The 13,794-nt window shown below is 41.1% G+C and overlaps 1 protein-coding gene across 1 annotated transcript in view; it reads right to left on the reverse strand.

The window, feature by feature from the left end:
- RGS22 (regulator of G-protein signaling 22) overlaps positions 1 to 13,794 on the reverse strand; it is a 104,452-nt gene that overhangs the window by 63,829 nt on the left and 26,829 nt on the right. Inside the window, exons 6-9 of the mRNA XM_014550218.1 lie at positions 10,267 to 10,384; positions 7,627 to 8,239; positions 5,260 to 5,421; positions 3,468 to 3,642 (exon numbers count right to left, since the gene is read on the reverse strand). Coding sequence (XP_014405704.1) covers positions 3,468 to 3,642; positions 5,260 to 5,421; positions 7,627 to 8,239; positions 10,267 to 10,384 — 1,068 coding nt within the window. The remainder of the gene's footprint in view (positions 1 to 3,467; positions 3,643 to 5,259; positions 5,422 to 7,626; positions 8,240 to 10,266; positions 10,385 to 13,794) is intronic.

A 13,794-nucleotide genomic window follows, 5' to 3' on the forward strand; every position in this document is an offset into this window, starting at 1 on the left:
ATTATGATTCATAACAGTAGCAACATTACAGTTATGAAGTAGCAACGAAAATAATTTTATGGTTGGGGGTCACAACATGAGGAACTGTATTTAAAGGGCCAGAAGGTTGAGAACCACTGTCTAAGGCAGTGATGGCGAACCTATGACACGCTTGTCAGAGGTGACACGCGAACTCATTTTTTTTGGTTGATTTTTCTTTGTTAAATGGCATTTAAATATATAAAATAAATATCAAAAATATAAGTCTTTGTTTTACTATGGTTGCAAATATCAAAAAATTTCTATATGTGACACGGCACCAGAGTTAAGTTAGGGTTTTTCAAAATGCTGACACGCTGAGCTCAAAAGGTTCGCCATCACTGGAATAGGGGGTAGGTGGGTGAAGGAAATGTTCTGTATTGTGATTGTGATGGTAGTTACTCATGTACACATTTGTCACAATTCACAGAAGTGTACACTAAAAAGGGTGCATTTTATAGTATATAAATTAGACCTCCACTTTTAAAATGGGGAAAATAAAGAAAACAGAATTGAGCTCTATTTCTTAGAGTGTTTTCTGCTAAGGAAAGACAGAGTGAGAGCGGAATGAGTTACCCAACTAGAAAACACGAGTGACAAAGTACGGCCATGATATCAGGAAGCCAAGGAAAGGAACAGATGGGAGGCCATGGTCATGTTCACAGAAGCCTCTCTCCCCCCACTCCTTTGACACGGCTCTCTCATTCCATTAACCACACCGCTCACTTTTTCTTCTGCCTTAGTTCTCACACGCTGCACAAATGTTATTTGTACAAATGTTCACATTACCAGATGACGTGTTCACTACAGTACACCTCTAAGAGGTGTGTTGATGTGGTGACTCCGTCACTGAGTTCCATGACCTAACAGGGAAGATTAATCAGGGGAGTGGCATACAAAGGAGGTCACAAGGTCGAAGGTCAGGAACAGGTCAAGACAACGAGAAATCATTAGGGCACGAAAGTGACACTAACTCAAAGTGCGGTCCTCAGACCAACAGCAAGAGCACCACCTGGGAGCGAATTTGTTAGAAATGCAAGTTCTTGGGCCCCACCCAGACCTACTGAATCTTGATTTCCAGGTGGAGCCCAAGTGCTTCTGTTTTGAAAGCTCTTCAAATGACTCCTCCATATGCTGGAGAGCCTAGAGCAGCACAAACCACCTAGATATCTGATTAAAATGTAGCTCTAAAAGGTGATTCTAATGTTCAGACACATTGAAAACCTCAGTTCTAAGCCAACCCACTATTTTTACAAAGTAACTCTGACCCATTCCAGATCAATTAAATCAGAATCTCTGAAGGTGAGATCCAGTCATCAGTATATTTTATTTTTTTAAATATGTTTGTATTGATTTCACAGAGAGAAATCGAGAGATAGAAACATCAATGACAAGAGAGAATCATGAATTGGCTGCCCCCTGCACACCCCACATTGAGGAGAGAGCCTGCAACCTGGGCGTGTGCCCTGACCAGGAATTGAACCGACACCTCCTGGTTCATGGGTTGATGCTCATCCACTGAGCCACACCGGTGGGGCAGGCATCAGTATATTTTAAAAGCTCTCTGTGTGATTATAATTCCTATGCACCTAGGGTTAACAGACCACTGACAGAAAAACTAAAATCTCTCCAGCTCAAAAACACTACTAATTAAAGTAAAACTTTAAAAATATATTACACATCTTCCTGCTTTTAAAATAAGACATCCTGAATATAATCTTTTTTAAAGGGGTTGTTTGTGACTATGGCCAACAATACTGAACATTCTGTCACATGTTTAAAGGCTACCAAGATTAGTAAGTCTCTGTATTTCTGAAATGCGGATCTTAGCTACAGTTGTTGCATCTCTGTGCCAATGTCGCAGTATTTATTTGTTCTGTATAAAGTTGGTTAACTTTTCTTCTCTTTTTGGACTCCCCCCACCTTATCTTTTTGTACTAATCTTCTCTTATGTGAAAGAATGATCACTACTTCTAATTCTGCTGTTGTTATTTCTTATTCATTTATTTGATTTATATTTATTAAGCAACTATTATGTGTCAGGCACTATTCTAGGCACTGGGGATGAGTAGTTAACAGAAAAATCCTTATATTCTACTAGGAGGTGAAAGACAATAAACAAATTATGTGGTCATAAGTACAGTAAAGCAAAATAAAGCAGCGCAGAGGATGTAGTGATGCTGTTCTACACAGGTGTGCTTCTTTAGAAGAGTCGAGGATAGCCTCTCTGAGTAGGTGACAACTGAGCAGACACCTAGAGTGAGAGAGGAGGCAAGCCACATGGACACCTGAGGGAAGGGCGCTCCACATGAAGGGAACAGCAAGTGCAGTGCTCCTGGGTTCTTGCTTGGTGTGTTCAGAGAAAAGCAGAGGCCATTGTGGTTGGAGTGGAGTGAGTAAGAGAAGTGTGGTAGGAAATTAGGTCCGCAGGTTAGCAGAGGCAGGCACAGCTGTGTAAAGACTTTGAATGTTTATTCTGAGGGAGGGAGGAGGCCATTAGAGAATTTTGAGCAGGTAAGTGACATGATCCTGTAATTTTAAAGGATCACTTTGGCTGCCTGGTGAACAGATTATAGGTTTTCTTATTCCCTAACTAGAGGCCTGGTGCACGAAATTCGTGCACTCGAGGCAGGTCCCCCAGCCTGGTCTTTGCCCTCTTTAAGTCCGGGAGCCCTCAGGGGATGTCCAACTGACGGCTTAGGCCCGCTGTGGAGAGCAGGTCTAAGCCGTCAGTCAGAATATTTAGTGCTGCCACGGAGGCAGGAGAGGCTCCCACCACAGTTGCTGCACTCGCCAGCTGTGAGCCTGGGAGCACACTGACCACCAGGGGGCAGCTCCTGCATTGAGCATCTGCTCCCTGGTGGTCAGTGTGTGTCATAGCGACTGGTCATTCTGCTGTTCAGTCGATTTGCATATTCACCTTTTATTATATAGCATTTTATTATACTGTGCACTGGGGTGGGGGAGGTCCCTCAGCTCGGATTGCGAGAGGGTGCAGGCCAGGCCGAGGGACCCCACCAGTGCAGGATTGGGGCTGGGAAGGGACACGGGAGGTTGGCCAGCGGGGAAGGACCATGGGAGGACTCCAGGGCATATCTGGCCCATCTCACTCAATCCTAATTGGCCAGACCCCAGCAGCAAGCTAACCTACCGGTCGGAGAGTTTGCCCCCTGGTGGTCAGTGCACATCATAGTGAGCAGTTGAGCAGCCTTAGCATATCATTAAACGTTCATTTTATGCTTTGATTGGTTGAATGGCCGATGGACACTTAGCATATTAGGCTTTATATAGGACTGTTGCAGCATGTATATTAACAATGAGAAAGAGAGGGAGAGAGAGAAAGAGAGAGAGAAGCCTTGGTGAAACTTAAGATTTAGTGTACAAAACCCAAGCATGGACATTTTCCTATAAACTAAATAAAGAGACCAAAGTATCCATGTACACCCTACCTCCGTATCAGATATCTGTGGAATGCAAGATTTAGGTCTTAATGGCAAAAGGGTTGCTATTTGTGGGAAAGGGTCAATATCCTCCCTTGGTTTCTCTTGACGGCGGTGCCACAGTTTCAGTTCAGCACTGGCTTTCCTTATTGCGGATGAATGTGTAACACAGAATCGTGGTGCCCTGGTTGAGAGGAAAATAAATTTAAGATTAAACTACATAATAAGCCTCAAAAATCAAGAGCTCACAAAGTGTATAATACTTAGGCTCACAATTATCAGTCTTGCCATGGCCTTTTCTAATAATTTCTACTTCTTTTTCTGCTGCTTAGCTTTAAAAATCACATTTTTTCTATGATACATCAACTGCCTGAAAAAACATTCATTCACATAAAGAGGCAATGTACACTCATATACAGAAGAAAAAAATAATTTTAAAGTTGCATTTAAATTATCGTCTCCATGATAAGAAAGAGAATCTATATACCAATTTGATTAAGAAAATTTCATGTGCCCTTGACTGGAATTGAACCCGGACCCTTCTGTCCACAGGCCAATGCTTTGTCCACTGAGCCAAACCAGCCAGGGCCTTACAGTTTCTAATAAAATGAACATAAAATGCACCTGTGATCATTGTAAGACAGTTTAGTATTTACTTATAGTAGCAAATAAATACTGGTGGATGCAAGTAACACTTAAAAATATTAAACATTTTATAATGTTAAGCATACTGCTACAGTATACTATGGCCTGGCTGGCATGCCTCAGTGATTTAGCATCAATCTATGAACAAGGAGTTCATGGTTCAATTCCCAGTCAGGGCACATACCTGAGTTGTGGGCTCGATCCCCAGTGTGGGGCGTGCAGGAGGCAGCCCATCAATGACTCTCTTTCATCACTGATGTTTCTATCTCTCTCTCCCTCTCCCTTCCTCTCTCTGAAGTCAATAAAAAACATGTTTTTAAAAAGTAAAAAAAAAAAGGAAAGTTTCTATTGTATTAGTAAATGTTTTATTAAGTTGGGTGGTGTGTACACAGATGCCCACGATAGTATAATTTATACCTTTCTGTATCTTAAATATGTTTTTTAAAGAAATGAAGAGAAATGGGATAATACAAAGCTTATAAGTAATATGGAATACCTAGATGGGAGATGATAACAGAGAAGTGGGCAAGGACAAATCATTATGACCTTACTTGCTAACTTAAGGAATCTGAACTTTATCCTGAAAGCTTTGAGGTTACCACTGGAACATTTAAGCTAAGTGGCATAATCGGATCCATCACAGCCACAATGGACAGCTCACTGGTCCTCAAGTGGCACACCTTTTCTGCTTCCATTCTCTTCTGTTTAGAGTCCCACGAGTCCCTGTTGAAATACTACCTCTTCTCGGTATCTTGTATATTCACCACTCTCTTTTTATTACACTTATTTCATATATACGTTCCTCCCAACTAGACTATAACCACTGGACTTGACCATGTTTTACTCTTGTATCCTTAGCACATTTGGCTGATAGTGTTTAAAAAATGTTTACTGAAATGATAAACCTGTAACTCTAGCTACATGTGTACACACACACACACACACACACACACACCCCACATCAATTTGATGACATACCAACCATAAAAAGGTCAGGTGTAGAGAGATGTGCTCACAGTTAAAATGGCGCATAAGTACTGTCAGCCTTACTGTTGTCACTCTAAATTTCCACAAATTACACATTTTTAAAAGTATAACTTGTAACTAGCCTAAGAAGGTGAAAGCAGGTAGCTTTGAGTCACATAATTTTTCTTACCAATACAGAAGTAAGGGTTTTACAACTTCAGTCTGAATATTTATTAAGTGTTCTTTATTCCACTGAGAGCCATCTAGCAGTTTAAGTTTTGTTAAGATTTCTGTAGAAAGGTGGCGATCTCCGCTGCTCACTAGATAGTTTTTTTTCATCTTTTCAAGATGTCTGCAATAAAACACATACACACATTGATGCAGTGTTCAACATTCAACAAGCCAAATATTTTCCCTTCAAAATGTTTGAGAAAAGTCACGAGCCATCTCCAAACCAACGCTAAGTTACAGGTGTACCAACGTGGGAGTGGCTGGACAACTTTGATAGGCTGAGCGACTGGCCTTGCAAAGATGTCCGTGTTCTAATCCCCAGAACCTACGGCTGTTATGTGCCTTAGAAGAGATTCTGAAGGTGTGATTAGGATTGTGAGGAAATTCTCCTGTATGAGCTAGGTAGCCCTACGTACTTGAAAGGTCTGAGAGGGAGGCAGGAGGGTTAGAGCCATAGAGAAATAAGTGAGGAAAGAAACAGAGGACAGAGAAGAGAAAAGACCGTATGCTGTTGGCTTTGAAGATGGAGGGAGGGACCAGGATCTGGGGAAAAGGCCAGGAAATGAATTCTCCCCTGGGCCTTCGGAAGGACTGCTGCCCTGCATATCCATCTGCATATCCATCTCAGACTTCTAACCTCCCAACTGTAAGAGAATACATTCATGTTGCTTCAAGTCAATACATGTGTGGTAATTTGTTATGTGAACAACAGGAACTAATACAATACTGATCCTGGAGAATCTCGGTAGGTTGTTTGCATCTAACGTCCCTAATGTGTCTGGAAAAGTGGCCGTGGCCTTCCTCCCACCTCAGCATCAATCAGGTCATGCTTCACATCCAACCACTTGGTAACCCCTGCTCTTATCACTAGTGTAACCATGAGTTCTACGGTCTCAACGCCACCGGAAGGACTGGAATGGACCAGTCATGAGTACATACTCAGTGAGATGTACTAAATCCTTAGTGAGAACTGCAATCTGCTATCGTTGATCTGCTTCAGAGCAGATCAGGAAGAACACAGACAAGGTAAGGACTCTCCTAAAGCAGGGTCCTCTCGGGGTTCTTAAGACTCACAGCGGCCCGAGCTGGGCTGGCTCAGAGGATAGATCATTGGCCTGCGAACTGAAAGATCTCGGGTTCGATTCCGGTCAAGGGCACATGACCGGGTTGCAGGCTCGATCCCCAGTGGGGGGCGTGCAGGAGGCAGCTGATTTATGATTCTCATGTCATCATTGATGTTTCTATCTCTCTCTCCCTCCCCTTTCCTCTCTGAAATCAATAAAAGTATATTTTTAAAAAAAGACTCACTGTGGTCTAAAACATACACAGCAGCCACACAAAGACCTGCACCCCAGCTGACCTCCAGGGGGCTCTCTAGAGGCTATCCAGTATGGTATCTGGTAGATATCTCATTCAGATATACAATTCTAAGTGGCATCCAATTAAAGATCATGAAAATTTTTAATCCAGCAGACGCTAGAAATAGCAGGTCCTTACATTGTTATAAGGTATCTTTTATATAAGGTATATTATGCCGGTGAGATATATAACATAATTTTTTCCATAAAAATATATCATTGAAATGTTATAAAAATAAAACAGAATGATAAATTTGAAAGCAGGTTTAGAATCTCTGGGGAAAAATTATGCAAACCCAAATAATTGCTGCTATTAGTATCCAAAAACTTTGAGATCACAGAACTAGTGGAATCAATATTATTATAATAAAATTAGAGGCTCGGTGCACGAATTCGTGCATGGGTGGGGTCTGGCCAGCTGGGGGGAGGGGACGTGAGAGGTTGGCTGGCCATCCCTGACCCTGATGAGGGTGGGAGGGCCCAATCAGGGCCATGCCAGCCGGGGGGCCGGGGGTGCCACAGGAAGTTGGCTGGCTGACCTGGCCCCTGATTGGGATGAGGAGGCCGATCGGGGCCGCAGTGCACATCAAAGCAACCAGTCGTTCCAGTCCCTTGGCTTTTATATATATAGATAAATTGTATTATTCATCCCTCTAAAACCGCGGTTCTCAACCTGTGGGTCACGACCCCTTTGGTAGCCTAAGACCATCCTGAATATCAGGTATTTACATTACGATTCATAACAGTAGCAACATTACAGTTATGAAGTAGCAACGAAAATAATTTCATGGTTGGATCACAACATGAGGAACTGTATTAAAGGGCCAGAAGGTTGAGAACCACTGCTCTAAAAGTATATATTACATTTTTATATTTATTTCAGATTTTCTGCTTGAGAAAGAATACTACCCAAATTAATATTCCACAATTTGTTTTTAAAACTACTGAAAAATAAAAAATAGCAATACCTTTGATGTCTTCCAGTATCCTTAAGAACTTTTAACCTCTCAATATCCATCCATAGCCACCAATATCTCTCCCCTAATGTACCTTTCATAAATGCCTTAAATCTTTCGAACTCCTTCCTATTGCCAATGTCATAAGTTTTGTGAGAAATGCACCAGTCAGCCCTGCTTTCTGAGCCATGGCTCTCTTGCTTTGAACCTGCTTCTTTTAATCTCTCTTCAGCCTTCTCTTTTGTGGGTTGAGCTGTTTCAGGAAACACATCATTCTTGACAGTAATAAGCTCACACTCATCAACTATCACTTCTGTTATATTGTTGAAATTTATGTAACCTGGACCTTCTCTAAATGGCTCACCAATAATTTGATTAATTACTACTGCTAAGATAAAGTTTATATAGGATATTAAAAATTCTTCACAAGTTGAGAAATGGAATGTCTGGCTTTCAGTATCCGGTTGCTTTTCAAGGTATATTCTCAGAAGAGCATGCGAAGGAGTATCTGGTAGAGCTATAGACCCCTCCTCCTCCACTTCTTCCAATTCAGAAATGATTCTAGTGGCTTTAGATGAGTCCTTTTGCATCCTGGGGTGAACTCCATCATCAAAGATGACACTCTCTATATTAAATAAGAAAAGGCTATTAGGACATAGATGGATACAGAAGATATTTTTATACTAACTAGATGTTACAGAGCCAGGATGGCAAATGAGTGTATTATCACAGAGAGTGACTGCATGGACGAGGGCCTGAAGGAGGAGTCTACACTTGGGACCAGTTGGAGAAAAAACTGCCAACGGGGGCTAGCCATGTCTTCCCTGGATGGAGAAGGGAATAGGGTCAGATGAACGAAATATTTGACAGCCCTACATAAAGGCCAACTCTATTAAAGAATTTGAATCTGTACATTAAACAATTGTAGAAGCATACCGTGTTTTATTGTGCTTTATCTTATTGCACTACACAGATATTGTGTCCTTTACTACAAACTGAAGGTTTGTGGCAGCTCTAGGTGAAGCAAGTTTATTGGCACCATTTTTCCAACAGCATTTGCCCGCTTCCTGTCTCTGTGTCACATTGTGGAATTTTTGCAATTATTTCAAACTTTTTCATTATTATTGTACTTGTTATGGCGACCCGTAATCAGTGATCTTTGTTGTTACCAGGGCAAAATCACCCACCCACAAAAAGATTACGACTCACAGAAGGCTCTGATGATGGTAGCAATAAAGCATTTTTAAATTAAGGTACAGTATATACATTTTAACATAATCTTATTGAACGCTTAATAGACTACAGTATAATGTAAGCACAGCTTTTATATGCGCTGGGAAACCCAAAAAATCATGTGACTCATTTTATTGCAATATTTGCTTTATTGTGGTTGTCTGGAATCTAATCTGCAATATCCCTGAGGTATGCCTGCATGTGCTGTAATATTTCATGTTGTATGATAAAGTAAAATTAGCTACCATAGGTAACAAGACCATACATGAACAGATCAGAACTGGAGTCATATTGGCAATTTTAAAAAATTCACTATTTTATCAGAAAGATTCAATTACTATCATACTTACAACCTATCATTAAAATTACTAAATGGCCCTTGCTCAGCCGGCATGGCTCATTGGTTGAGCATCGACCTATGAACCAGGAGGTCATGGTTCAATTCCTAATCAGGGCACATGCCTGGGTTGTGTGCTCAGTCCCCAATGTGGGGTGTGCAGGAGGCAGCCAATCAAGGATTCTCTCTCATCATTGATGTTTCTATCTCTCTCTTCCTCTGTGAAATCAATAGAAATATTTTTAAAAAACAAAATGGCCCTAGCTGATTTAGGTCAGTGGTAAGAGCATCGGTCCTTGGACGGAAGAAGAGTTGTGGGTCCGATTCTGGTCAAGGGCCAGACCCTGGTCAGAGCACATGCGGGAGGCAACCAATCAATGTGTTTCTCTCACATCGATGTTTCTCTGTCTGTCTCTCCCCTTCCCTTCCACTCTCTCTAAAAATCAACGGGAAAAATATTCTTAGGTGAGGATGAACAAAAAGAAAATAAGTAAATAAAATTACAAAATGGCATAAAGTATTTTATAAAAGCTAACAAATACACATGGATTGTCTTTATATTTTTTCTAAAGATACAGTCTTCGGCTCCTATTTTCTCTTCCATTAATCAGTGAAATATGCAGGCTCAGTATTTTCACATGGCAAGTGTTCCCCTTGAAACGCTGCTGTTGTGCCCACTTTATTTCAAAGGCTTAATAAGAAGAATTTGTACATTGTGATAGGAGATAAAGGCAAGACAAACACTTGCTGGCTTGCCTTTTAGGTACCAAGCACTAGGTCAGGCGTTTTCTATCCATTTAGCTTGTATCATTATCCTAAATTTATAGATGAGAAAAGCAAAGCTCCCAGAAATGGAATAACTTATAAAAGTCACACAGGCAATAAGTATCAGAGTTGAATTCTAAACTCAGCCTCTTTTCATTATACCAAGTCACCTCTTAAAAACGGTAGAACGTGGAGTTGGGGGGTGAGGGGGGCGATAATTTTTCTTCCCAACCACTATATGTTGTACTGTAAGATTAGAACAGCAGCAGAAGACCTAAAGAGGAGTTCTGAAGTCATTCCTGTCCTTTTCTGCTTACCAGAAACAGATGAAATCATCGGTGAATCAGCTTTGCTGTGGAGTGCAGGGAAGGTTGACACTGTTTGCTGACTTTGTTTGGCTAATGTAAACCAATCTTTCGTTTCTAAATAGGAGGCCTAGGAAGAAAGCAGCACAAGTGTTTTTTGTTGTTTTGTTTTTTAGTTTTTTAGCACAAGTGTTTAATGTAAGATTAGCGCTCTCCTTCCTATCACAAACCTGGACATATCATTATGATATTATTCAATATGCATTGTACAATGTGTAAGGGGAAAATTATGCCATGAAAAAAAAAGATTATACACAGAAACAAAGCATTAGCTAAGAGAATAATAGAGAGGAAATTTCAATTCGGATACATTTCACATTCGATGCCCACAGGAAAAAAATGAGCCCATACCCATCAAATGCTTCACTCTTCCACCAAAGGCAGGCCACGTCACACCCTGGAGTCACTACCGCTACGTACTATCTAACTGTAACTTGGCAGGCACCATGACTCATGAGTCCTTGGATGCACCTTTTGCCAGCAGCTTCCATTTACAACCTTCCCAAATATTTCTTGCCCCTAAATCTGTCTGACCTGGCTCAGTGTTTTTAACAACTCCTCCCTAATATGACAGACTTAATATTGCTCTCAGTAGCACAGGAAACATCTTCGAAGCTCAATTGCCACTTTGCCTTAGATTCGGTTTGTATAACTTTGCTTGGAATGGATGTTGCCCGAAGACTGATTCCTGACTCCACCTGCCCCCGGATGTAGCCTTCAATTTTTCCATTGCTTCATGTACCCTTAAGCCAATTGACCCAAATCTCAAGCTGACTCTCAGCTTCTCGAATCCCAGTCCTAAGAAGCCCTTTATCTCATCCTTCTGGGCAAAATTCCTCTGCCTGAGTTTCTCAGTGACATCCTCATCTGTTTTTCTAAGAGAACCCAAGTTCAACATGAGCAGAAAAGGGAGCTTCCAGCATTGCTCTCTCATGTCCTTTCTCCAACTGAGTCATCGGGTTGGCCCTTAGCCTAAGGAACACTCTCAGAAGAGGCAGGACTCAAGTGGAATAGGTACTGTTTCCAGACTATTGTGCAGAATTCTCTGAGCAATCAGGCCGCACAATGAGATTAAAAGCAGGAGAGAGAAATGAGAGGTGCCTTATGTTTAGTCACTGATCCTTCTAAGGCAGTGGTTCTCAACCTTCCTAATGCCGCGACCCTTTAATACAGTTCCTCACGTTGTGGTGACCCCAATTTCATTGTTACAAATTAAACATAATTAAAGCATAGTGATTAATCACAAAAACAATATGTAATTATATATGTGTTTTCCGATGGTCTTAGGCAACCCCTGTGAAAGGGTCGTTCGACCCCCAAAGGGGTCGCGACCCACAGGTTGAGAACCGCTGATCTAAGGGGTAAGGTTTTCTGTGGATAAAAGTTTTGCCACCCTAACTATGCTGTTGGGGATAATGATTTTAAGCTGGTTATTAAGAGACGAAAAGACTCAGAAAGAACCTCTGACCCACCCCCTTACCTGCCTAAAAGACTTTGGGTAGAAAAACCTACTTAATGGAAGGGAGCAGCACCTTAGCATAGTAATAGGAACTAAATGTGCCGATGGGAAGAAATCCCATAAAGCCCATTTGTTGAACTTCCCTCTGTGTCCCATGGTTTTGGGGGGCGGGGAGGGGGGGTCCCAGCTAGAATTTGTTTGCCACATGTTTGCTCTTTCTTCCTGTGAATTGTCTACTTTCTTTTGGAAAAACCCAGACCCCTGACCCCTTCTCCTTAGTCCAGAATGGCACATAGACCTCAACTGGCCCAGTGCATCCCCGGGTCTCTATTCTGGTACCCCACATGTACACTGTAATACATTTGGGACATTTTCTCCTTGTTAATCTGTTTCTGTTCATTGGATTATTAGCCAGGCCAGAAGAACTTAGAAAAGTGGGAGGAAATTTATTTTTTCATGCTCCTATACGTTTAAAGACTCTAATTTCCTTTTGTTTCATCTTTTCCTTCCTTTAAAACCAAGTCATTTATTATTACCTATATGTTCTTTCAATGTATATTTATTAAGTGACTTCTCTATTCCTAGCAGTATCCTAAGCACTGAAAGGAGACCAAAATAATTAGGGAATATTCAAGGAATTGAGAGAGACCAATATGCAAGAGTGCTTGTTACTTCAAATGCACACAAAAAAGAGAAGATAGGGGAGAAAGAAGTAGTGAGTCAGGCATACAAGCAGTTAACTATTCTATTTTATACTTTTAAGAGATAGATCAATTGTTCATGTTTAGATGGTATAACTGAAGATCCAAAGAAATGTTACCAATTATCATAAAGATTGATCCCTATCTAGTGTCATGGTTTAAATGATCTAAGGATCCAGAGAACTTTGATTCCTTAAACTTCAAAAGCTATTAAGAAGATAGTTTAAGCCAGAACCGGTTTGGCTCAGTGGATAGAGCGTCGGCCTGCGGACTGAAAGGTCCCAGGTTCGATTCCGGTCGAGGGCATGTACCTGGGTTGCGGGCACATCCCCAGTAGGAGATGTGCAGGAGGCAGCTGATCGATGTTTCTCTCTCATCGATGTTTCTAACTCTCTATCTCTCTCCCTTCCTCTCTGTAAAAAATCAATAAAATATATTTTTTTTAAAAAAAGAAGATAGTTTAAGTATTAAGTGGACCAAAATGAGTTTTTTATCACAAGAAATAGTCAATAAAATATATTTTAAAAAAAAGAAGATAGTTTAATAATAAGTGGACCAAAATGAGTTTTTTATCACAAGAAATAGAAGGGGAAAAAAAGCTTGAATTTTATTCTCTTATATTTGACTAGAGGCCTGGTGCACAAAATTCGTGCATGGGTGGGGTCCCTAGGCCTGGCCAGAGATCAAGGCCGACTGGGGCCTTCCTGCTGGCTGCCAGCTGCCAGCCAGGGCCTGCCAGCCACAGGGAGGGACCAGGGGAGGTTGGCCAGCCATGGGAGGTTGGCTGTGGGAGTGCACTGACCACCAGGAGGCACTCCCTGCATTGAGCCTCTGCCCTTTGGTGGTCAGTGCGTGTCATAGTGACTGGTCGTTCCGGTCACTTAGGCTTTTATATATATAGATTACATTTACATATAGGGAATCAGAACTTTTCCCCCAAGTGAATTCTTCCCTCTGCATGATTACTGACATCTACTCTCAGTACACATTTTATGACATTCCTGATATTTCTATAATATATAAGTTAAAAATAAACTCTTCAAAATGAGTATAAGACAGAAAAATGTGCCTTTGGTACATCCCTAAGCATTACTCAGTGGAAATGATGGAAATGGCATAATTTAAAACAAATATCACTTTTAGAAATGCCAAACTACAAAATTAAATAGAAGCTACACATGAATACAAATGTTCAAATAAGATAGGATAAGTCTGTCCATTCCAACAGAGATGGCAAATAGGTTTCCTCTTATATCACATCTTTGATCAATTGGAAGTGCCTGCCTAAAGTGCTGTGTTGAAAAGATTTTGGAGCCAAGT

This window comes from Myotis brandtii, unplaced genomic scaffold (assembly GCF_000412655.1).
Source record: "Myotis brandtii unplaced genomic scaffold, ASM41265v1 scaffold59, whole genome shotgun sequence".
Lineage (NCBI taxonomy): Eukaryota > Metazoa > Chordata > Mammalia > Chiroptera > Vespertilionidae > Myotis > Myotis brandtii.